The 22,896-nt window shown below is 44.2% G+C and overlaps 1 protein-coding gene across 1 annotated transcript in view; it reads left to right on the top strand.

The window, feature by feature from the left end:
* The first annotated feature begins 1,082 nt into the window (after positions 1 to 1,082).
* NFE2L2 (NFE2 like bZIP transcription factor 2) overlaps positions 1,083 to 22,896 on the top strand; it is a 35,356-nt gene continuing 13,542 nt past the window's right edge. Inside the window, exon 1 of the mRNA XM_031008690.3 lies at positions 1,083 to 2,137. Coding sequence (XP_030864550.2) covers positions 2,093 to 2,137 — 45 coding nt within the window. The 5' untranslated portion in view covers positions 1,083 to 2,092. The remainder of the gene's footprint in view (positions 2,138 to 22,896) is intronic.

The raw sequence follows: 22,896 nt of genomic DNA, 5'->3' as shown, positions 1-22,896 counted from the left end.
AGTGTTTGTTTTTCTTAAACAAGTTCAAACTCTTATCATATTGCTCCCCTCCCTTTGAAAATATGTACTCTGCAGATGCCTGAAATAACATACTCTCAGCAAATTGCAGCATTGGAAAAGTGAAGGTTATTTCATTCAGTCTAAACTCAATGGAAATTTTGTGGCTTAACAAGGAAATACCAAATACTTTATAAACCCCTTTAGAGCAGTAACCATGTCATATGACTCTGGTATCTCCTACCTACTAGGCTCATTGTCTACCTTCTCTGATGTCGTAATTTTAATAAGTAACTTGAATTGTTAACAATTTACTCTTGTCTTTTTCTTGGACTCAGAAATGTTATTTTATTATTATGTCTCTGCATCTTTCATGTGAGATCCTTTGCAAACAGTTTTCTCCTAACTTGTTTTCATTGTGCAGATCATGTTGCAGGGTTTTCACATAACAGCTGAAAGGAATTAATAGGAGTTAAAGAAGCTTGCTTCAATTACAAGTAGTTAATTTAGGCTTCACTTATCTCAAGGAATATCTGAATATACAAATTTACACATAAATCCTGGGAGTGTCAAATTATGCAACCTAGAGAAAGTAAGCTCTGCAGCTTTTTGGGCGTTGATCCCTATAGTCAGGGGTGTGTGTGTGGTTTTTGAATGAAATAGCAAAACCACTGCCAGTATTATCTACTTCACCTGGTTTTGAATAATTCCAGGAAGTTAGAAACTGAAAACCAGTCTTGTATAGAGTTACAAAGATTGTAAATGCAGAAGAGGAAGAAAAAAACAAAACTAAACCATTTATCTATCCTCTTTGAACCCTTATAAGAGTTCACAATATTCCTGGTTTCAAATACTTGAAGTCTTCTCTGGGCAATGATTAATTTTTAAATAATTGTTTTTAATGTAAGACATAAAACATACGCACTGCAGATTTAAAGCATTCTTGGAAGTAACAAGGAGAAACATAAAAATCGTTGATTCCACAGCATTTAATATATTGGTAACCTTCAATTTTTTTCTAGGCACGTTTTTATAAAATGAGCCAATACTATACAAACGTTTTTGTAACTTCTTTTTTTAATTTGTACTATTTTGTGAGTACGTGAAAAAGAAATTTGTAAAGATTAAACGATTACAGCATGTTGTGGTATTACACACTGTTGAAGGGCGCCATCTGTGGCGTGGTGGCTGTGCTTTGGTGGGAAGAGGTTCTCTTGGGGTTCCCGTTTTTCTCCCAGCTCTGGGTGGGCAATACTGACCTAAAGGGGTTTCTCCGTTTGCCTTTGACGACCTTAGCTTAGGAGAATGGAGACACGTGCGAGTTCAAAGGAGGGCGTTCAGGGTGACTGCGAACACGAGCTGCCGGCGCTGTCCACATCTCCCCTGGGCAGGGCCCACTGGCCCCAGCCCGGGAAGGGAGCAAGGGCGGGAGGGCAGTTGGCAGTGGCACGGTCCGGGTCCAAACCTTTAGCCCCCCCACCCCGGCTGGCGCCATTCTCGGGCGGTAAAGTGAGATAAAAGCAGGGCAAGGTTCTGCAACTCCAAATCAGGGAGGCGCAGCTCCTACACCAACGCCTTTCCGGGGCTCCGGGTGTGTTTGTTCCAACTGTTTAAACTGTTTCAAAGCGTCCGAACTCCAGCGACCTTCGCAAACAACTCTTTATCTCGCGGGCGAGAGCGCTGCCCTTATTTGCGGGGGAGGGCAAACTGAACGCCGGCACCGGGGCGCTAACGGAGACCTCCTCTAGGTCCCCCGCCTGCTGGGACCCCAGCTGGCAGTCCCTTCCCGCCCCCGGACCGCGAGCTTCTTGCGTCAGCCCCGGCGCGGGTGGGGGATTTTCGGAAGCTCAGCCCGCGCGGCCGGCGGGGGAAGGAAGGGCCCGGACTCTTGCCCCGCCCTTGTGGGGCGGGAGGCGGAGCGGGGCAGGGGCCCGCCGGCGTGTAGCCGATTACCGAGTGCCGGGGAGCCCGGAGGAGCCGCCGACGCAGCCGCCACCGCCGCCGCCGCCACCAGAGCCGCCCTGTCCGCGCCGCGCCTCGGCAGCCGGAACAGGGCCGCCGTCGGGGAGCCCCAACACACGGTCCACAGCTCATCATGATGGACTTGGAGCTGCCGCCGCCGGGACTCCCGTCCCAGCAGGTGCTGCCTCGGCCCTCTGGGCCCTGCGGTGGTGCCGGGACGGGGGCGGGGGAGCTAGGGAACCGCGGCCCGGGAGGGACAGCCGCAACCGGCTTCCCCCACGTCTGGCCAGAGCCAGGACCGCGGCGCTGGCTAGAGCCGCCGCGCTTGCGCCGGGGCAGGGCGGGGAGGGGCGGCGGGGAGGGGCAGCGGGGACGCGGCCGGGTGATCTGACCGACCACGAGCGCGAGGGCGAACGGGTGGGAAGTTGCGGGAAGGTCTGGGGACTGAGCCCGCGCGCGTGGGCCTTGGGGGAGAATCCAGCCGCGTCCCCGGGCCCCAGAGCTAGGACTCCGGAGCCCCTAAGTTTGAGCGGCCCGGTGGGCGGCGGGGCAAGAGGGGGCGGACGCTGGCCGTCTGAGCCGGCGCGGCCCGGCCCTTCCGGGGCTGCGCGGCTCCCCCGCCTCGGTGCCGGCAAAAATGTGCCTAGTCACGGGGCCGCTCTCGGGGGAGCTGAGGTCGCCTTCGGGCTGGGACCCGGAGCCCCTTCGCCGCGCCCCAAGACCTCCTTGAGTGCGGGCTGCGGCGCGCTCACCCCGCTGGGCCGTCTGTGGGCACTGCTTTGCGAAGTCATCCATCTCTCGGATCACTCTCTGGCAGCCTTGAGCTCTCTTGAAAGCCCAGCCCCGCGACGAGGGAGGAGCGCCTGAAGTGCCCAGCGGGCTCAGAAGCCCCGACGTGTGGCGGCTGAGCCGGGCCCCGCGCACTTTTTCGGCCGGGGAGGGGTTCGGGCCCGGGCACCCGGAGTTGGCCCCTCGTAACGCCGCGGGAAAGTGCGGGCGAGGGCATTGGACTCTGAGGCCAGAGTCGGCGGCACCCGGGGCTTCTAGTTCGGACGCGGTGCCCCCTGGTGGCGCTCACCGCGCGCGTGGCCTTGGCTTCCGTGACAGCGGTCGGTTGGCCGTCACAGCAGCCCTCGGTTGGCCCTTTCCTGCTTTATAGCGTGCAAACCTCGCCGCGCCAGGGCCAAGGGACAAGTTGGAGCTGTTGATCTGTTGCGCAATTGCTATTTTCCCCAGAGCGGCTTTGTCTTTGGATTTAGCGTTTCAGAATTGCAATTCCAAAATGTGTAAGACGGGATATTCTCTTCTGTGCTGTCAAGGGTAAGAGTTGCGAGTGTAGATTAGAATTTCTGTTGCTTTTAGTCTGTTAGTAATTTTTTGCTTTCAGCTATTATTTCTCCCCTGAGTACTTTATATGTGTTTCCTTTTCAGTTGAGAATTTGCCTCAATTTCTTAACATGTTCCCCCTCTTCTGCAGGGGCAGAGAGTGGAACGCTTGCGTTTCAAAATACTTGCTAATTTCTGTAAATTGTTATAAAAGTGAAAAGAAGTTTCTGCTCATCCTTTGTAGAAACTTTAAAAGTAGATATTTATATTTCTAACTTCTTTTGTAAATGAATTTTAGGAAAAAAATTGGAATTCAAGGAAATGTGTACTTGATGTACAGTAAATACGTTTATGCTGTTAAATGTAAAGTTTTCGGTTAATTCCAAAGATCTACTGTGAAGTTTTAAGTTATGGACAATGTATTAATTGTGCTTTTTTTCCCCCTTTAAAGTTGTTTGTCTTGAACTTTTCCCCAATCTTCATTGGGATTGTATTCTTCTGGTTCCAACTAGTGAAGAATTAAATTGTACCTTCCGATTTATTTAATAGCTGCTGTTCAAGAGTTATCTATAGGAATGCTTGTTTGACTGAAGGATATATGATAAAAATGAACTTTAGTTTTTCTAATTTCCGGAATTGTCTACAGCCTTCTATTATTTTTGAATTTTTCTTTCTTTGCTGTGTAATATAACATTCCTTATACAAAAATGCGTGAAACATATGTACCGCATTAAGTGTGTATTTTCCAATTACGTTTGATAAAAATAACTGCTTTTCTACCTTTGTAATCAGACATCGATTTGCATATTTGAAAACAAAAAGAACAAGAAAATTTAGAATTGATTTTGTTTATGATTCATATTAGATTGTTGTCATCCATAAAGATTTGAACAGAGTCAAACATTTTCTTGACCTTTTGTCAAAAAAACTCTCCAGGTGTGAAGTGGTAGTAGGATACAGTTTTTCACCTTCTGTGCAGAGGATATGTTGATAAACAGGGCAGTAAGGAGAGCCTTAGATTCAGTATCTCCATTAGGTGGAAGGAACCATCCATTACTCTTTCCAAGGGTGTCTTGGAGAGATAAAGCACTTTCCTAGATGAGGGATGAAGTTGATATTGAAATAGACCGATGAGATTATTTTTAAGTCAAACAAAAGAAAAATAGGACAGGCCTCTCATCTCCTGAATGAATGTTAAGCAAAGAACAACTTGACTTTTTAGATATGTGAAAAATCTCTTGAGAGGTTGTGGAAGCAGCATGTAGGAGGATAAATGCATAACTCACATCAGTCTTTTACGCATTAAAAATAACTTGGGCCATTTTGAAATCTTTCTTTCTTGCCCTGGGTTCTTATAAGCAATGTTGGGGGGGAAACTGACTCTGTCTTTAGGATTACCAGAAAGAGTTGAAAGCCAAATGCATCATTTTTCTTAATATTTGTTTTTATTGAGGATAAATCATGTTCAACAAAGCTGCATGAAAAAAAGGAACGCAACAAGTACATTTTTTTTTTCTGGGAATTTCCTCTGTCCTGACTGAAGACATTTAAAGGGGGTTTTGTGTCAATATTTCCTCCTTAACTGGTCCTCAAGCCTGGGTTAACTTTTCAGTATGCAGGAAGAATTTTGGCACTAAGATAATAACAGATAAGTTACTGGGCACGTCCCTGGGTGCCAGACATAATTGCTTCACATGCATAATTTTACAGTAACCTCACGGGAAATATTATTATCCCTGGTTTCCAGGTTGGGAAAACCAGGTAATAGTTAGATCAGGCATTAGGTTAGAAAAGGTTAGGTGAGAGGCATAGAGAAAGGCCAAGACCTGCTAAGGTGACCAAACTATTGAGTGGCCAAGGTAGCATTCAAACAGCTTTGACTCCTGGGGGCTTCTAATCACCACTTCCAGACTGTACCAAAACTCCTTAAACTCTAAATAGGAAGAAAAGCTCACACTTTAAAAAGTGGGTAAGTTGAGATTTGCCTATTCTGGGGGAAGGAGAGGCCGGAATATAAAAGATTAATGTCTGCAGCTTTTCCATTTAGCAAGACATTTAATCACTGTATGTGATGTGGGGAGGTGGACCTTGTTAAATACAGGGAGAGTGAATACAATCCATCAATGGAATTACCCACTGTGATCCTTTTAAGGAAGACACAGAGGCCTCGGTGGGTTCAATTTAGAGAGGCAGGACTGTTTTTTGTTTTTTGTTTTTTTTTTTGAGATGGAGTCTTGTTCTGTTGCCCAGGCTGGAATGCAGTGGCCTGATTTTGGCTCACTGCAACCTCCACTTCCTGGGTTCAAGTGATTCTCCTGCTTCAGCCTCCCGAGTAGCTGGGATTATAGGCACCCACTGCCCGGCTAATTTTTGTATTTTTAGTAGAGATGGGGTTTTACCATGTTGGCCAGGCTGGGCTGGTCTGGAACTCCTGACCTCAGGTGATCCACCCGCCTCGGCCTCCCAAAGTGTTGGGATTACAGGTGTGAGCCACTGTGCCAGTCTGTTTCTTAATATAATAATAGTTTTAAAAATTTCTGATGTTTGGCAGTGTCCAAGATTCTGCCTCACATTTTTCAGAAACTGTTTGCCTTTTTTCTTAATTAAATATCTTAGCTACTGGAGTCTTTGCCTTTGTTTGCCTTGCTACTTGGTACATTTCTTCTGTTCCATTGGCTCTTTTTGTTTTGAAGTAGTGCTCAAAAATAAGTTTGGTAGTAAGAATATGGTGAAGAGTGTGACAGACAGGGTTAAACCAGGTTGAAGGAAAGAGAGCAGAATGGGGAAAATTTGAGTTGAAAACAGCTAGCAGAAAGCTGATGGCGCAAATTCAACCCTAATCTCATGTTTTGGCACTTAAGGGCTCAACTCTTATCTAGTTGAAGCTTACTTGGGTCTTTGAGAATAGTACATCTCAAAATTAAACACTTTCTTAGTCCTTATTGTTAAGTTGTTTTTGGAATTATTGTCTTATTTGTCTGAATTAAGTGTGCTGCAGGACTTATAGGATCTGATGGATGATTTGCCTAAAAGTTGGTCCAGGTCAACCTCAGGGCATTTAAATGCTTGGTCCAGCCACTTTCTGAAAGTTGACTGAAATATGTTGCACACCGGGGTAGAGGAGGACAAGTTTACTAGATGTCATTTTTAACCTGCTTGTCTTCATCTCTGACTGTAGAAATGTATATTCATTATAAGTTTGCCACAAATAGAGAATAGAGTTTATTCTTTGATCATCTAATTTCTAGGAGCTATTGAAATTTCACTGCTACCTGCTTTTAAATAAGCGCCAACAAACATTTATTAAAAGGGCTTTAAGGTATAGGCCAAGATTTATTCAATTGCTAATGGTATGTTTTCTGTAAATGAAAGCAAAAATATGTTCAAGTGTATAATATTAAATATTAACATTCAGAAACTGTTGGAGAAATATAGATGGCTTTTTTTTTTTTTTTTTTTTTTTTTTTGAGACGCAGTCTTGCTCTGTCGCCCAGGCTGGAGTGCAGTGGCATGATCTCTGCTCACTGCAAGCTCCACCTCCCGGGTTCACGCCATTCTCCTGCCCCAGCCTCCCGAGTAGCTGGGACTACAGGCGCCCGCCACCACGCCTGGCTAATTTTTTGTGTTTTTAGTAGAGATGGGGTTTCACTGTGTTAGCCAGGATGATCTCGATCTCCTGACCTCATGATCCGCCTGCCTCAGCCTCCCAAAGTGCTGGGATAACAGGCTTAAGCCACCACGCCTGGCCTAGATGGATTTCTTATACCAGACTATACCCTAGACATGAAAACAAGACTGTTAAACAAAATCCTGTGCTACCTAAAGTTTGAGCCTTCTGTGTGTCAGTTTCTGCCATAATAAATAACTCTTAACTATGACTATTAAGTATATTAAGAACTTTGAGTAGGGGAGGCACGTTTAATCATTCGTTTTTACGGCATATGTACTATAATACCTGTGTGTTGCAAATCCTGGTATTTAAAAGCCTTTTTGTGTATTTGAGCATGTAAGTTTATTTGGTCCAAACTGCTGGTACTAGTAAAGACAAGTCCAGGGCATAAGTAGGACTTACAGCACCAAGTTCGTCTTTTTTTTTTTTTGAGACAGAGTCTCACTCGGTCACCCAGGCTGGAGTGCATTGGTACAGTCTGGGCTCACTGCACCCTCCACCTCCCGAGTTCAAGCGATTCTCCTGCCTCAGCCTCCCAAGTAGCTGGGATTACAAGTGTGTGCCACCACGCCCGGTTAATTTTTGTATTTTTAGTAGAGATGGAGTTTCACTATGTTGGCCAGGCTGAAACTCCCGACCTCAGGTGATCTGCCCACCTTGGTCTCCAAAAGTGCTGGGATTATAGGCGTGAGCCACTGCGCCTGACCTCCAAGTCCATCTTTCAAAGGCTCTGTTGATAATTGACTCTTGAGAGTCATTACAGTCCATCAACAGCCTGTATTCTGAATATTTTTTTTTAATTCTAAGACAATGCTAAATAGCCATTCCAAATAAGGTTAGAACTGAGACTTTAGGGCCTGTATTATCAGCTGTACACTGACAAGCTCTGAACTCTATTGCGTTTTCAAGTCAGAGAAGAAAAATGAGTAAGAAAAGAAAAATATGGATCACTTTGGCTTTGATGCCTCCTCTGCGTTTATAGTGTTTACCTTCTATATTACTTAGGTGATCCTCTCTAATGGCATTTTAAATCTCTCTTGATACTTGTCTTACTTATGTATCTGTTTTTTTTCCTCTATAGTAGATAGAATTTATAGATATATATGTATTTTAAAGTAAGATACAATTTACATACCTTACAATTTACCCATTTAATCTAATTCAGGGTTATGCAACCCTATGAATTTAGTAGTTTATTCATAGAGTTATGCAACCATCACTGTAATCAATTTTCAACACCCTCAAAAGAAACCCCATATCCATTAGCAGTCACTTCCCATTTCCCCTCAACTCTCCTGGCCCCTGGTAACTACTCAGTTATTTTCTGTACCTATGGATTTGCCTATTCTGGACATGTAAATGGAATAGCATGTAAATGGAATCATACAGTATTTATCCTTCTGTTGCTGGCTTCTTTCACAGCAATATGTTTTCAAGGTTTAAAAATGTTGCAACGTATATCAATAGCGTCATTCCTTTTTATGGCTGCATACTATTCCATTTTATGGCTATACCACATTTTATTTATCCAGTTGATGATCATTTGAGTTGTTTCCACTTTTTATGTTTCTGTTTGTTTCTTACAGCAGTGGTTCTCAAACTGTTGTATATTAGACTCACCATCAGTATTTAAAAAACTAATGCCCAGGCCATATCCCTCATGAAATCAAAATCTCTGGGGGTGGGGCCCAGGCATCACTATTTTTTAAAGGTTCTGAGGGGATTCTAACGAGCAGTCAGGTTTGAGAGCCAGTGCCCTAGGGCAGCAGTCCACAACCTTTTTAGCACCAGGGACTAGTTTTGTGGAAGACAGTTTTTCCATAGAAGGAGGTAGAGGATGGTTTCAGGATGAAACTGTTCCACCTCAGATGATCAGGCATTAGATTGTCCTAAGGAGCTGGCAACCTACATCCCTTGCATACTCAGTTTACAACAGGGTTCCGGCTTCTCTGATAAACTAATGCTGCTGCTAATCTGACAGGAGGTGGAGCTCAGGCGGGAATGCTCGCCTACTGCTCACCTCCTGCTGTGCGGCCTGGTTCCTAATGGGCCACTGACCCCTCCGCAGCCAGCAGGTGAGGACCCCTGCCCTAGGGGACCCACCTCAGTGCTTGGTATCCATTGAAGTATATAGTGATTTAGAAAATCTGGTTAGGATGTCTTATTTAAATCATGAAAGCAAGTGCTTTTGTCTTTGATCACTGCCCTTCACAGCCTTACAGTTAACACCTACATTCAGGAACTGTGTTTCAAAGTGCCTGGCGAGTGTTTGAAACTCACTAAATATATATAACCTGGTCTCATTAAACCCCTCCAGAAGATTTGGGTAACTTTGTTATGAAAGGGCTTCCCTGAAGTGGGTCAGCAGGATTGCTCTGTGTTTTTTCAGGAATGTGGCCTGTGATAACTTGCAATATAGATTATTTGGAAATAGCACTGAGAGAAGCCAGTGAGGACAGAATGCTCAGAAGCTTGGGATAGGTGTTGAACATCGTGGAGGCCAGGACGGAACACTGTCTTACTCTAGGAAGCTGTGTTCCTGGGCCTCATTATCTTCCTCCGTTAAAAACAAAAGACTTAAATCTCTACAGTGGTTTTCAGCAACTTCATTTTTTGGTTCTCTGTATCTGCCTGATAAAGTCCCACTTTGTAGTGGCTCCCACTTATATTTACCTGAATGGCTTTTGGGTTGACATATTTGGAAACTGGGGCTAAGTTCCAAACTGTTGGCAACTTGTGTGTGGGTGTGCGTGCCACAGCACAGCAGTCCCACTTGAGAGACTTGATGGTGTGGTGGTTGGGGGGCTTCTGAAGCTGGCTTAGCCCCAGCCCTATACACCCACCCCACAGATGATGGGAACAAGCCCAGAAGAGAGTGGGTAACTCTGTCCACTGTGGCCTCCACAGCCAAGGTTGCCAGGCAGAGCTCGCAAGGCCCAATTCCAGTCTTGTCTTTGACCGTTGCCCCTTTGTGTGGGGGGGTGTATTTAGTCACCTTTCTGGAAGCATGCTTTTCTAATTCTAGTCATCAGTAGTTTGTTGCTTTAAGATTTTGAAAATGGTATCCTGTTATTTTACTTAGGAGTTTCGTATTGAATGATGTACATAATGTGATTCAAGTACCTCAAAACAGAAGGACTTCAGTTAAGATTTAGGCTCTATGCAACATACACTTCTTGCATTTTCTCATTCAATGTCCTTTCCTTTTTTTTTTTTTTTTTTTGCAAGAATGTAGCTGACATTCAGAGTAGATTAGTACCTTCAATGTCTGTATGAAAGAAATGACCTTAATATGAGGACAATATTGACTGTGTATTTAGGGGGCCCACTGTTAAGGCGTATAGAATTTTGCTTTATTTCAGACCTGACAATCTCTTGTCTGCTCTGCTTCCGCATAAAATTATAATACTGCACATGGATGTGAAACCCAAGCTATTCCCTGCCTAAGGGACTAGAATAGAGGGAAGAATGACTATAGTTCTTTGTTGCCTTTTGTGAAGGTAACAGGCACAGAGGTATGATGCATGATGGAATTGTATACCTCTTCTTGAGGTGTTTGAGGGCTGACTAAGGACCTATACTTTTTTTTTTGGTTTGTTTTGCAGTACTGGGGCCAGGGAGCCTTGCTGTTGCGTCTAGAGAGTGTTGAAGAACCATGAATATTTCGCAAAAAGAAAATAATTTTTTTAACCATTAAAATTCCTGGTAGTGACTTCCTCTGGCAAGTAAAAAACTCTCATTTTCCTTAAAAAATGAGAGTTTTTTACTTGCAATAGGAAAACTTGCCAATTTTTCAAGTTATTTTTATTCTTGATGATTCTCAATGAGACATAATTAAAATATACACAGAAAAAACAACCGTAGGCCAGGTGCGGTGGCTCACACCAGTAATCCCAACACTTTGGGAAGTCAAGGTGGGAGGATCACTGGAGACCAGGAGTTTGAGATGAGCCTGGGCAACATATTGAGACGCTGTCTCCTCAAAAAATTAAAAAAATTAGCCGGATCCGGTGGTGCACACCTGCAATTGTAGCTATTTGGGAGGCTAAGGTGGAAGAATGGCTTGAGCCCAGGAGTTTGAAGGTGCAGTGAGCCGTAATCATGCCACTGTACTCCAGCCCAGGCAACAGAGTAAGATCCTGTCTCAATGAAAAAAAGAAAAATCAACCCTAGTGGACTGGAACAGGGCTGGTTTACTTTGTGTCAGCTGCAGTGCCCCCACTCGCCAACCCACATGTTCTCCTGCTGGTTCCCAAGCAGAGACCAGGACCAAGAATGAGAATCATCCTGTGGGTGCAGGTTGTATCTTATCCTCCAGAGACAGCACTTCACCCTCTGTTAGAAACTTCTTTACCACACTGCCTGTTTGGTGAAATCCTTAGGGCAGTGACTTCCAAACTGTGATCCAGGGGCCACCCTTGGTGGGACGATCAGGAAGGAGGGGGAATGTATCTTAAGAAAAGTTGGGGGAAGCTCGTATCTCTTCTCGTTGATCCTGTGAAGTCTTTCCTCCTCAGAGAGATGCGGGTAGACATGACTCGCCTAGATAGAAACTCATTTGTCTCCCTCCCTTCTGCCTCTGCAGGACTCTTGGAAGTCTGGGTCCCCGGGAGTATGCGGCTCTTGCTCTGTGCTACAGGTTTCCAAAGTTCACTTGATAACAGTACAATTGTGCTGTAAATTGTGCAATAATGGAGATTGAGGAAACAATTAGTCTTTCATCTTCATTCATGTTACCAGCTCACTTCCTATGGTGTGAAAAGAACCAGACTTTGGAGTTAGGAGACATCTGAATACAGACAGAACTGGCAAGATTATGGGGAAGAAAAGGGAAAAGTAATGAATATTTTCAAAGAGGTTAAGCCATTTGGCCAGGACAACACTGCTTGCAGGTAGCAGAACTGGGATTTTGACTGTCCATAATCCCTGTTCTCTGCTGTTTTACCCTTCCCTCTCTTCTTTCTTTTTTCATTGTCTAATGACCTACAGACATTCTGTCAGCTGCTAAAGAATGAGGGACTCCTTTATAAATATTGATAGGACAGTGCCGCTACTTAAGGAGTTCATTCCATGTGGACCAGTGGGGGCGCTGTTGACGCATGGGCTGGACTTCTCTTTGGAGCAGAGTCCTGTTCCACGAATCGTTGTGACAAGCATAAAGTGCCCCACCCCACCTCCATACAATTCCTAATGCTCCTGGGTGATACAGCCGCCCCAGTGGAAGCACGGTGGTGCATGGACTTCTAGAGACCATTGAAGCCAGGACATTGCTGCTTGTTCTTAGGAAATGGCAGAATATTACTTTCTTGTTTTTTGTAGGGAAGCCTGCCATCTCCCCAGGTGGCAGCTTGTTTATACCTTTTATCCTAACCTGAAGCAGGTGATGGGACAGAGGTCATGGAATATAATGAAAGTGCCACAAAGGTAGAGTCTGGGTATATTTTATTTATGCAGGTAGAGTGACTTGTCCAGATCCCTTCACGCAGAGCAACATTTAATATGGTAATTGTTACTGCTGAAGTTGGCCATTTCTCAGACCTACAGCTGCAAGGAATTGGTAACAAAAGGATAAACTAAACATTGTTACTATTTTAATTTTCAAGGAGATGAAGTTAAAATCATATATGTCATATCTCTCTGGGGCTTAGCCACCTTTTCTGCTGGGCACTTTTTGAAGAAGTCTGAATACTGAGATAGGAGAGTAAAGGGGGGAAAGTAAGTGTGCCCACTTCTCATCCTTTTTCTGACCATCAGCCTGAGGGAAGTAACTAGAATCCGCTAAGAAAATTCACTAAATCAGCAGTTGATTGATTGTTATATTGTCCACATTGCAAAATTCTTTAAAGGATATTTGAAGATATTATCACATTTGTTCTCTTACAATCTATTTTATTGTTTATTTGAAGGGGTGAGTGTTAATAGTTCTTAAGATATCGTACTTTATTTCCAGTAGCATATCCAAGAAATAATTTAGAAGTATTGTTAATGGGAATGATGTTAAATAATTTTTCTATGACTAGTAGTTGGGACATATATGATATAAAACATGGTATCTTTGTTACTTAATTTGAACTCTAACCCCATATATCTTAGGTAGACAATGAAAATACTGAATTGTGAGTCTAAATAATATACACTTACTCATTCCGCAAATATTTATTAGGTATCTACACACCCTAGGAAACTTTCAGGGCATGAAGCTGTTTTAATCTTCCAAGATAATGCAGCACGTATCCCCCTTGAGGGACATTTGTTTTTCAAATTGCTCCTCTGTGTCTCCTCTGCTTAGGATATGAGTTCCTCTAAGTAAAGACTGTATTTTAATCTTTTGTGTAATTCTGATGTCTAGCGCCATGCCTGGTGCTTACGTAATAGTTGCTCAGTCAGTTCGAGGGTGAGTCCATTAACTGCCCTCTAGGAGCTTGATATTTAATATAAACTAGTCTGTGATACATGACAATGCTGTGACAGTGCAGATGAGAAAATGTGACTTCTAACTGGGGTGCTCAGAGAGGATATCCTGGAGGAACTGCCATTTTAACTAGACTTTTCTTTTAAGCAGGTAGATTTTGTTTGGTTCAGGCTTCACCTGGAAGCCCAAGCAATGGTGCAGATATGAGCTGGACTGTGACAGAATATTGGGCCAGTGGGGCTGACAAGGTTAACTTGGGGGTTGCCATAGAGGGCCTTCAGTGCTCATGTGCACTGTTTCAAGTTTGTACAGGGCATCTGGAAACCATGGAAGAAGATTCTGGAAAGGGCAAGGCAGGTAAACTGGATGTGGATAGGAAGTTACTGTGGCAGGTGAATTGGAAGATGGACAGGTTGGAGGCAGGGAGATGGTGAGCGGGCTCCTGCCAAGGTGTAGGTCTGAGCATTGTTGTGACGGCTTAGTTAGTTTGACATCAGCACACAGATTGAGGATCTGTCATTGTAACTCTAAATTGTATCCTTGTTAGACACGTAAAAATAACTTTTTAGAGCCTCCGTTTTTAAGGAGGGAAGTGGATTGTGCTCAAGCTTGCATGCTCCGTTGTTCCCGTGCTTTAACAGATACTCATCCACCAGTGTGGTCACTGATGAAAGGAGAGGAAAAACTAGCCAGAAGTTGCCATTTTGCTTAAAGAATAGATTCCTTTCTTCCTCAAGGTGGCACAGAGAGAGTTTCTCTCTTTTTGCCCTTCTCTTAGATTGATTTACTATTTTTAGTAAATTCTAACAGTCTGATCCTTGCTTCCAATTACAATGATTAGCAATATTTGCCCAAGACAAGAAAAAACAATTTCCTCTCTTTTCTCTCCTATGAGCTTTTCCTGTGAGCCCCAAGCAGACAAATGTGGACATCTAGCAATGCTGTTAACAACAGCTGCAGTCCGTTGGACCCTCTGCAACACTGGGCACGGTACAAAGTGCTCTGACAAACTCTTCTGCCCTTTGCAATCCTTACTACGCCCTGTGAGGTGAGGAGTATTCTTCCTGTTTTATAGGTGAAGAACTGAGGCAAAGAGAGGTTATGTCATTAGATTTTACAATAGGGTGTGTTTCCGTTTCATCATCTTTAGATTGATGTTACTGTGACATCATCTTCCTAGAATTAACTAAGTGAACTGGGCACAGGAAATAGCACATGGCACACCTTCAGCAAATGGTGGTTGTGATCATTTTCATCATTCCATTTCTTCTTGAAAAAAATCCCTTTTTTTTTTTTTTTTTTTGAGACAGAGTCTCACTCTGTCACCCAGGCTGGACTGGTGTGATCTCGGCTCATTGCAAGCTCCGCCTCCCGGGTTCACGCCATTCTTCTGCTTCAGCCTCCTGAGTAGCTGGGACTACAGGCACGGGCCACCACGCCTGGCTAATTTTTTGTATTTTTAGTAGAGACGGAGTTTCACCGTGTTAGCCAGGATGGTCTCGAACTCCTGACCTCGTGATCCGCCCGCCTCGGCCTCCCAAAGTGCTGGGATTACAGGCATGAGCCACCACGCCTGGCAAAAATCCCTCGAGTTCTAGTGTAAACACTCACGCCCTTTTTTGCTGTTTGCTATAAACCTCTCATTCTCCTTGGTCTTCTTGTCCTTGTGTGAGGTCCTGGTTGTTGTGGAGACTGAGGTCTTCTGAGACAGAAAACCAACCCCATAGCAAGGCCTGGTGTGTGCCCTAGAATGGCAGAGGCCCCACACGTTGCCCCGGCTCCTCTGGAAGACCCTCCAGCCTGTCTCCTGGATTCCTTGTACTTATGAGGATTGTTAAACCATCTGATAGGATTCATTTCCAGACTCAGCCCTTCCCTTGTGGCAGCATTTCTTACTCTGAGGTTCTGGGCCTAGAAACCCAGTGTCCATAGGCAAGGTCTAGGGACAGAGAGAGTTTATAGAAAGTGGGAATGCATCAGTGGAAGGCTAAATCCAAACAGGAACTGAGCTGGCCTGGGTGGCTTTGTCCTTTTGCCATCCTCGTAACCCTTTAAAGGCTTAAAGAGTCTTAAAGACACTTCTTTTGTAATAACTACCCCTAACTAAATTTGGCCAGAGCTGTGAAGGGAAAGAAAATCTAAGACCCTTGAGGGAGATGACAGCCGAACGTTTTACATTTTTACTACCTTTGTTGTTGCCATGCACGGCTGATACATAAACAAGTAATGGCCTCATCTTCTATTCTTTTATTTACTGGTTAGACCCAGAACCCTAAAAGGTAGATGCTTCTCATGGTCATTTGGCATTTGCAACAGGAGCTGAATTTATTAATAGTACTAATACCTCATCCTTGGACATCCTTGGGTTGTCCGATATTTTTAAGGGGCATTTACATCCTTTGTTTTTCATATGGAAAACTTTTCCGTAAGGGCTGGTATCATCTTGGCCTTCCAATGCAGGAACAGCACAGGGAGGTTCGGTGGCTAGGCCACAGTTACCCACACAGCTAGGTAGCAGCAGAGGCCCCACCTGGCACCCCCTGGCTTCCTAAGCACATCGCACTGTGCAGCCTCCCTGAGGAAGCCTCGAGTGGATAGGAACTCTGGTTCTTTAAGATAAACCTGAGTTGGATCTCACTGTCACCATTTATCAGATGGGGCGATGTCTTCAGGCAAAAGTACTTAACCTCTCTGTTTTTGTTTCCTTACTCCAAAATGGTAATGATCATACTACTACCCACCTGGGTGGATTGGTGTGCGTATGAAGGAGGTCATGGGGACAAGTGGTTGGAAGAGTGTTGAGCACATAGAAAGTACAAGATAAATGGTGGCCATTATGTTACTAGTTAGACTATATCATACTTGTCTTTATCTGGGCTTAGAATCTTGACACTGAGATCTTTGATTCTCAGATCTTAATATGAAAGCTTACCAGGTAAACACTACCCCCAACATAATTATTTAGTGGGTTCATACATGTGAAAGCAGTTGAAATACAATTTCTGAACTCCGGGTTAATTTGTATCCTTAGTTGGAACAGGTAGTACCCTCCCAGCACCTAAGGCCTCTCACTTCTATCCATTCTTCAGATGACCTTTGCAATAATCATGGTAATTGAATAGCATCTGCACCATAACATTGTTGAATAACATCAAAATGATCCATTTAGCCATCATGAGCCTTCCTAGTAATTCAGACTCACACCAGTTCTTTCAGGTTATTGAGTAGCTTTTACAAATAATTGCTAACAGTACAAATACTGTCTCAGGTATTTTGGAAGGGTGAATTTTCCCATTGATTTCAGTGTATCTTTAGGAGGTAATTTGCAAAACCGAAGAGTTTGGTTCCGTCAAAGTCACCCCTAAGGAGTGTGGAGGACCACATTGTAGGTTTATGCTGCACTGTCCCTCACGCTTGAAATTTGGCTCATGCAACCAAGGAACTGAATTTTTAATTTCGTTAAATTTTGATTTAAATTTTAAAACAGAAATAGTATAAAATATTTTTCTGTTAAATATACCTTGTAGTGTTGGCAAGACTACATTTCGTGTTACCATGCTGGGTAAGATTTCTTGTAGTGTGTATTATGTTTTGTCACCTCGTTAATAATTTTCTTATTTTGGTTGCATGTTAAAATAATTTTGGATATATTGGCTTAAATAAATATATTGTTAAAATTAAATTCACTTGTTTATTTTTTTGTTGGTGAGGCTAGGCTACTAAAAAATTTAAAATTACCCATGTGGATTGCATTATATTTCTGTTAGTGCTGCTTTAGCTGAAAGTAGCCTATTTAAAAAAAATCATTATTTTCAGACTTATGGACTTCATAGAATCAGAGGTATTTAGAGGAAAGGATCTTGGGGGTCACCTAACCCGGCTCCAACCTTTTGCAAGTGATAAGACCAAGGCCAGAGGCTACTATAAAATGACTGACCTCCTCCCAGATGGGGACTGGATCCCAGTGGCTTTATAGCCTTTGCCTTGGATCCTGGTTTTACTTGGAAACATAGCAGACATCAGAGTTGCAGAGAACTTCTACCAGATCCGGAGTGAAGAAAATGCCTTATTTATTCATTTATTTATTTATTTATTTATTTATGGAGACCGGGTATTGCTCTGTGGCCTAGGCTGTAGTATAGTGGCAGAAACATGGTTCACTGCAGCCTTAACCTCCTGGGCTCCAGGATCCTCATGCCTCAACCTTCTGAGTAGCCGGGGCCACAGGTATGCGCCACCACGCCTGGCTATTTTTTTTTTTTCTCTTTTGTAGAGACTGCGTCTTCCATGTTGGCCAGGCTGATATCAAAACTCCTGGGCTCAAGTGATCCTCCTACCTTGGTCCCCCAAAGTGCTGGGATAACAGGTGTGAGCCATCATGCCTGTTTTGGCAGTTTTTAGGGCCCATGCTAATTTTGAGCCAGGTTTGTGCTTGATAATGTAATGCTGGAGGCTGGGCAGGGGAGATGATCTGCCTGAAAGGGCTGAGAACTGGGAGGCTCTTATTCCTATAGTATTGAGCAAAGGCACAGTCTTACAGAACCACACAATATTCAGAGCTTGCCGGATGGAGAAGGAAAGTCCTCTGAAAAATAAAAAAAAGAGTACAGAGGCCAGGGGCGGTGGCTCATGCCTGTAATGCCAGCACTTTGGGAGGCCCAGGCAGGCGGATCACCTAAGGTGAGGAGATCGAGACCAGCCTGACCAACATGGAGAAACCCTGTCTCTACTAAAAATGCAAAATTGGCCGGGCATGGTGGCGCATGCCTGTAATCCAAGCTACTTGGGAGGCTGAGGCAAGAGAATCGCTTGAACCCAGGAGGCGGCGGTTGCAGTGAGCTGAGATCACGCCATTGCACTCCAGTCTGGGCAACAAGAGTGAAACTCTGTCTCAAAAAAAAAAAAAAAGAAAGAAAGAAAGAAAAAGAAAGAAACAGAGTACAGGTCAGACATTGGGCAATTTTCTCAGAATTTTATAGGCCATTAATTTGGTTACAGACTTGAATAGCACACAACAGTTCTCTAAGGGTCAGTTTCCAAAGTAATTCCTAATATTTAATGAATTTTTAAGTGATAGAAATTGCAGTAGGAAAGTCTAGCTTGAAATCTAATTTGTGTTAGGTTGACCAGGTGACAACCACCCACCCCTGGATTCTGCTCAGTTAGGTCAGACCTGGGGCCAGTTGCCCATTTAGCATCTCAGGCCTCAGGATCCTCATTTATAAACCTGGGGTTTGAACTGCGGTCTCCATGATCACTGTCAGCTCTCCTTAGTCAGTTGGTTGTTCTAAATGTAGTTTAGTGGCCAGTAAACACCTGTTCCTGAGTGATACATCTTTAGAGAGAAAGCCTTTTCCTGGTCTTTAAGGAGCCGGTAGATGGGTCAACCTGGCTGGACTTGCTTTTTCAAGTCTGCCTTGTCTATTAGAAAGGCTGAGCTTACTGATTTTGCCTGTCACGTTTGAGTGTTCCTGAGACTTTGCCCAACCTTGGTCTTATCTGCGGGTACCCCAGCCTCTGCATTCCTTGCCCCTACAAGATGTGCTGCCAGTTCCAAAGGCACAAATGAAAATTAGCTTGGCTGGAGCATGGCTAGGCACACACCAGTGGTTAAAGAAATGCTGTTTGCTGGCTGACACTTCTGGAGTGGAAGTTTATTCCTTTTTCTTTTTTCTTTTTTTTTTTTTTTTTTTTTTTGCGGGGTGGGGCAGAGTTTCGCTCTTGTTGCCCAGGTTGGAGTGCAATGGCACGATCTCGGCTTGGAGCGATCTCGGGTCACCACAACCTCCGCCTCCTGGGTTCAAGCAATTCTCTTGCCTTAGCCTCTGAAGTAGCTGAGATTATAGGCTCCCGCTACCACGCCCGGCTAATTTTTTGTATTTTCAGTAGAGACAGGGTTTCACCATGTTGGCCAGGCTGGTCTTGAACTCCTGACCTTACGATCCACCTGCCTCGGCCTCCCAAAGTGCTGGGATTACAGGCTTGAGCCACGGCGCCCGGCCTTTATTCCTTTCTTTGGCCTCAATTTTATTGTTAAGAGATAGTGGGAAGGGCCCAATTTTGAAATGATCCTGGAATTAATGTAGGAGGCCTTGTATAAGCGGTTAATGTGTATTTATTGAGTGGGTACCCTGTGCCAATATGATACAAGGTGTGAAGGACACAAGAGTTGGGAAAGGCATGGGGAAATGCACGCTCACACTGCTGGTGCGAGTGTAAAAGGTACAATCTCTATGTAGGGCTATTTGGCAGTATATACTCTTTGACCCAGCAACTCCACTTTTAAGTATTTATCTTACGGATACCCTCACACATTTATGAAATGATTTATATACAAGGATATTCATTATAGCAATATTTGTAATGGCAAAAAGAAACAAAAGTCAGATGGGGGACTGATTAAATAATTATGTTATTAAGTAATACTGTTTCAGTACATCTGTGTAATGAAATAATGTCCAGTCATTAAAAATAGTGAGGCAAAGTCTGGGTGCAGTGGCTCACGCCTGTAATCCCAGCACTTTGGGAGGCTGAAGCCAGAGGATTGCTTGAGACCAGCGTGGGCAACATAGTGAGACCCTGTCTGTACAAAAAAAAAAAAAAAAAAAAGTAAAATATTAGCCAGGCATAGTGGCACATGCCTGTAATCTCAGCTATTCAGGAGGCTGAGGTGGGAAGATTGCTTGAGCCCAGGAGGTTGAGGCTGCAGTGAGCTGTGATTCTGCCACTGCACTCCAGCCTGGGCAACAGAACAAGACCCTATCTGAGAAAAAAAAAAAAAAGGGACAACTTACAACTCTGTGCCCTGATGTAGAACCATCTCCAAAATATATTAAATGAGTGTGGGATACTATGCTTATATGCGATTGTGTGTATTTAATGGCTTCCTAAGAAAACAAAAAAAAACCTGATACTAGTGATTGCCTTGGAGGAGGGTAACTGGGAAATTACTTTTGCAACTTTTAAATTTTATACCACGTACACCTGGTATCTATTTTTAAAAAGCCATTTTCATGCCCTAAAAGAGTTTAGTCAGACCATAGTAAGAAAACCCTGTAAGACATACAAAGTATGGGGTAATTACTGGCTTTATGGGAAGACTGATTTCAATGCAAAACTCTCCCTATGCAAGCGAGTTGTCCTGATTTCAATGCTAAGCTCTCTTCAGGCAAGTTAAGTTGGCCTGATTTGCCTGTTAAGTCGTATGGGGCAGGCAAGTCTGAGTGTCCAGAGGGCAGACCTTTAACTCTTAGTTTCCCGCCTTGGGAGAAGGCACGGGGCTAAAGTGGTTTCCAGAACGTGTCTGTTGTGGTGTGAACACCAAGGAGCAGTGGACAAGCTTCCCAGGCTCAAGGTCAGAAGGTCTGGACTGGAGTCCTGCCTCTGCTACTTGGTGAATATGTGATTTGGGGCAGGTTGCTTAATCCCCGAAGCCTCAACATGTTCATCTAGAAATAAAGATTACAGGCCGGACGCAGTGGCTCACGCCTGTAATCCCAGCACTTTGGGAGGCTGAGGCAGGCAGATCATCTGAGGTCAGGAGTTTGAGACCAGCTTGGCCAACATGGCAAAACCCCATCCCTACTAAAAATACAAAAATTAGCTGGGCATGGTGGCAGGTGCCTGTAATCCCAGCTACTCGGGAGGCTGAGACAGGAGAATCACTTCAACCCAGGAGGTGGAGGTTGCAGTGAGCTGAGATTGTGCCACTGCACTCCAGCCTAGGCAACAGAGTGAGACTGTCTCAAAAAAAAAAAAAAAAAAAGACTACAATACCTGGCCCACCTCCCTCATGCTACTGTAGTGAGGCTGAAATGAGATAGCACCCATGAACACTCCTGTAAACCATGAAGTATGCAAACACCAGGTGTAATAGAAGCTGTTAGGTACCTGTGAGGCCAGCAGACTAGAGCAAGAGATGCTAATTTAAAAAGAATTAAGGTGAAGCAAAGATCTTTTCCCTCTGCCAAATAACTTGGCAAGAGTTGTAAAATTGGAAAAGTAGACCCTTAGTAGTTTGATAATCCTTTGACCTCTGACCCTGCACAAATGATCTCACCCTTTAGACCTGTTCCCTTATTTGCAAAACAAGAGGGGCTGTCTGGGTGATTCCTGTGGTCCCTTCCAGTTGTAGCGTTCCGTGACAGTGTGGCATTAACAGTAATTCCCATCTTGGCTGAGATGGATGAGTCATACTAACTGAAAAGTCAAAATACGAGGAAGAAGTCTCTTTATGTATGAGAATTTTCCTTGAGCTAAAGACTCAGAGCCTCTTGGGGAGGAGATGAGGGAAAACATTGCCACCACCAAGAAGGTAGACGAAGGATGTATAAAGAGAGTGGAGATGTATTAACTTTTTTTTTTTTTTTTGAGACAGAGTCTCACTCTGTCCCTCTGGCTGGAGTGCAGTGGCACGATCTTGGCTTACTGCAATCTCCACCTCCCAGGTTCACACCATTCTCCTGCCTCAGCCTCCCAAGTAGCTGGGACACAGGCGCCCACCACCATGCCCGGCTAATTTTTTGTGTTTTTAGTAGAGATGGGGTTTCACCGTTAGCCAGGATGGTCTCCATCTCCTGACCTCGTGATCCGCCCTCCTCTGCCTCCCAAAGTGCTGGGATTACAGGCGTGTGCCACCGCACCCAGCCGAGATTATTTACTTCTTCTGTGTTCTTGCCATCTCCATAGCCTCCTTTGCTTTCAAATGCCCACTTGGGCTGGGCCTTTGGAAAATAGATTTAACCCTTGTTTACTGGAAGGATATTCACACAGTGGGCCAGTTACACACTTTGTGGCAGTCGTTACCTCCTCTGTGAGGTCTTTCTGTGCAGATGTAGTGGCACCTCCTCCATGCTGCCTGGGCTTCTACTTGCTTCTCATCACTTTGTCTCATAACTCAGATCAGAGACTGTCTCTTACTCATCTTTGTATCCCTGGCATCTGAGGGGTGGTATTTGATGGGTAGATGGATTAGTGATCCACTTAGGGTATTTACACTAATCTTGTTGATCTTGACTACTACCTTTATAACCACCACCATTCTACAAGTTTTAACTTTTTTTTTTTTTTTGAGACAGAGTTTTGCTCTTGTCACCCAGGCTGGAGTGCAATGGCGTGATCTTGGCTCACTGCAACCTCTGCCTCCCCGGGTTCAAGCGATTCTCCTGCCTCAGCCTCCCGAGTAGCTGGGACTACAGGCACCCGCCACCACACCTGGCTAATTTTTTTGTATTTTTAGTAGAGACGGGGTTTCACCGTGTTAGCCAGGATGGTCTCAATCTCCTGACCTTGTGATCCACCTACCTCAGCCTCCCAAAGTGCTGGGATTACAGGCGTGAGCCACCGCACCCAGCAAGGATCTTTTTTTTTTTTTAAAGCTAAGTGTTTTATACATATAATAATATTGTTAATAAAATGTATCTAAAATTCATACCACCAGCACACAAGGTCTCCGGCTAGCAGCAGTAAATGGCATTTAGTACTTACTTAGCCCCCAAGCCTGGATGACTGACTGTACTGACTTATTATT

This window comes from Gorilla gorilla, chromosome 11 (genome assembly GCF_029281585.2).
Source record: "Gorilla gorilla gorilla isolate KB3781 chromosome 11, NHGRI_mGorGor1-v2.1_pri, whole genome shotgun sequence".
In the NCBI taxonomy this organism is placed as follows: Eukaryota; Metazoa; Chordata; class Mammalia; order Primates; family Hominidae; genus Gorilla; species Gorilla gorilla.
The sequence above is the reverse complement of the archived record's forward strand: the minus strand, read 5'-3'. Positions and strand labels throughout refer to the sequence as shown.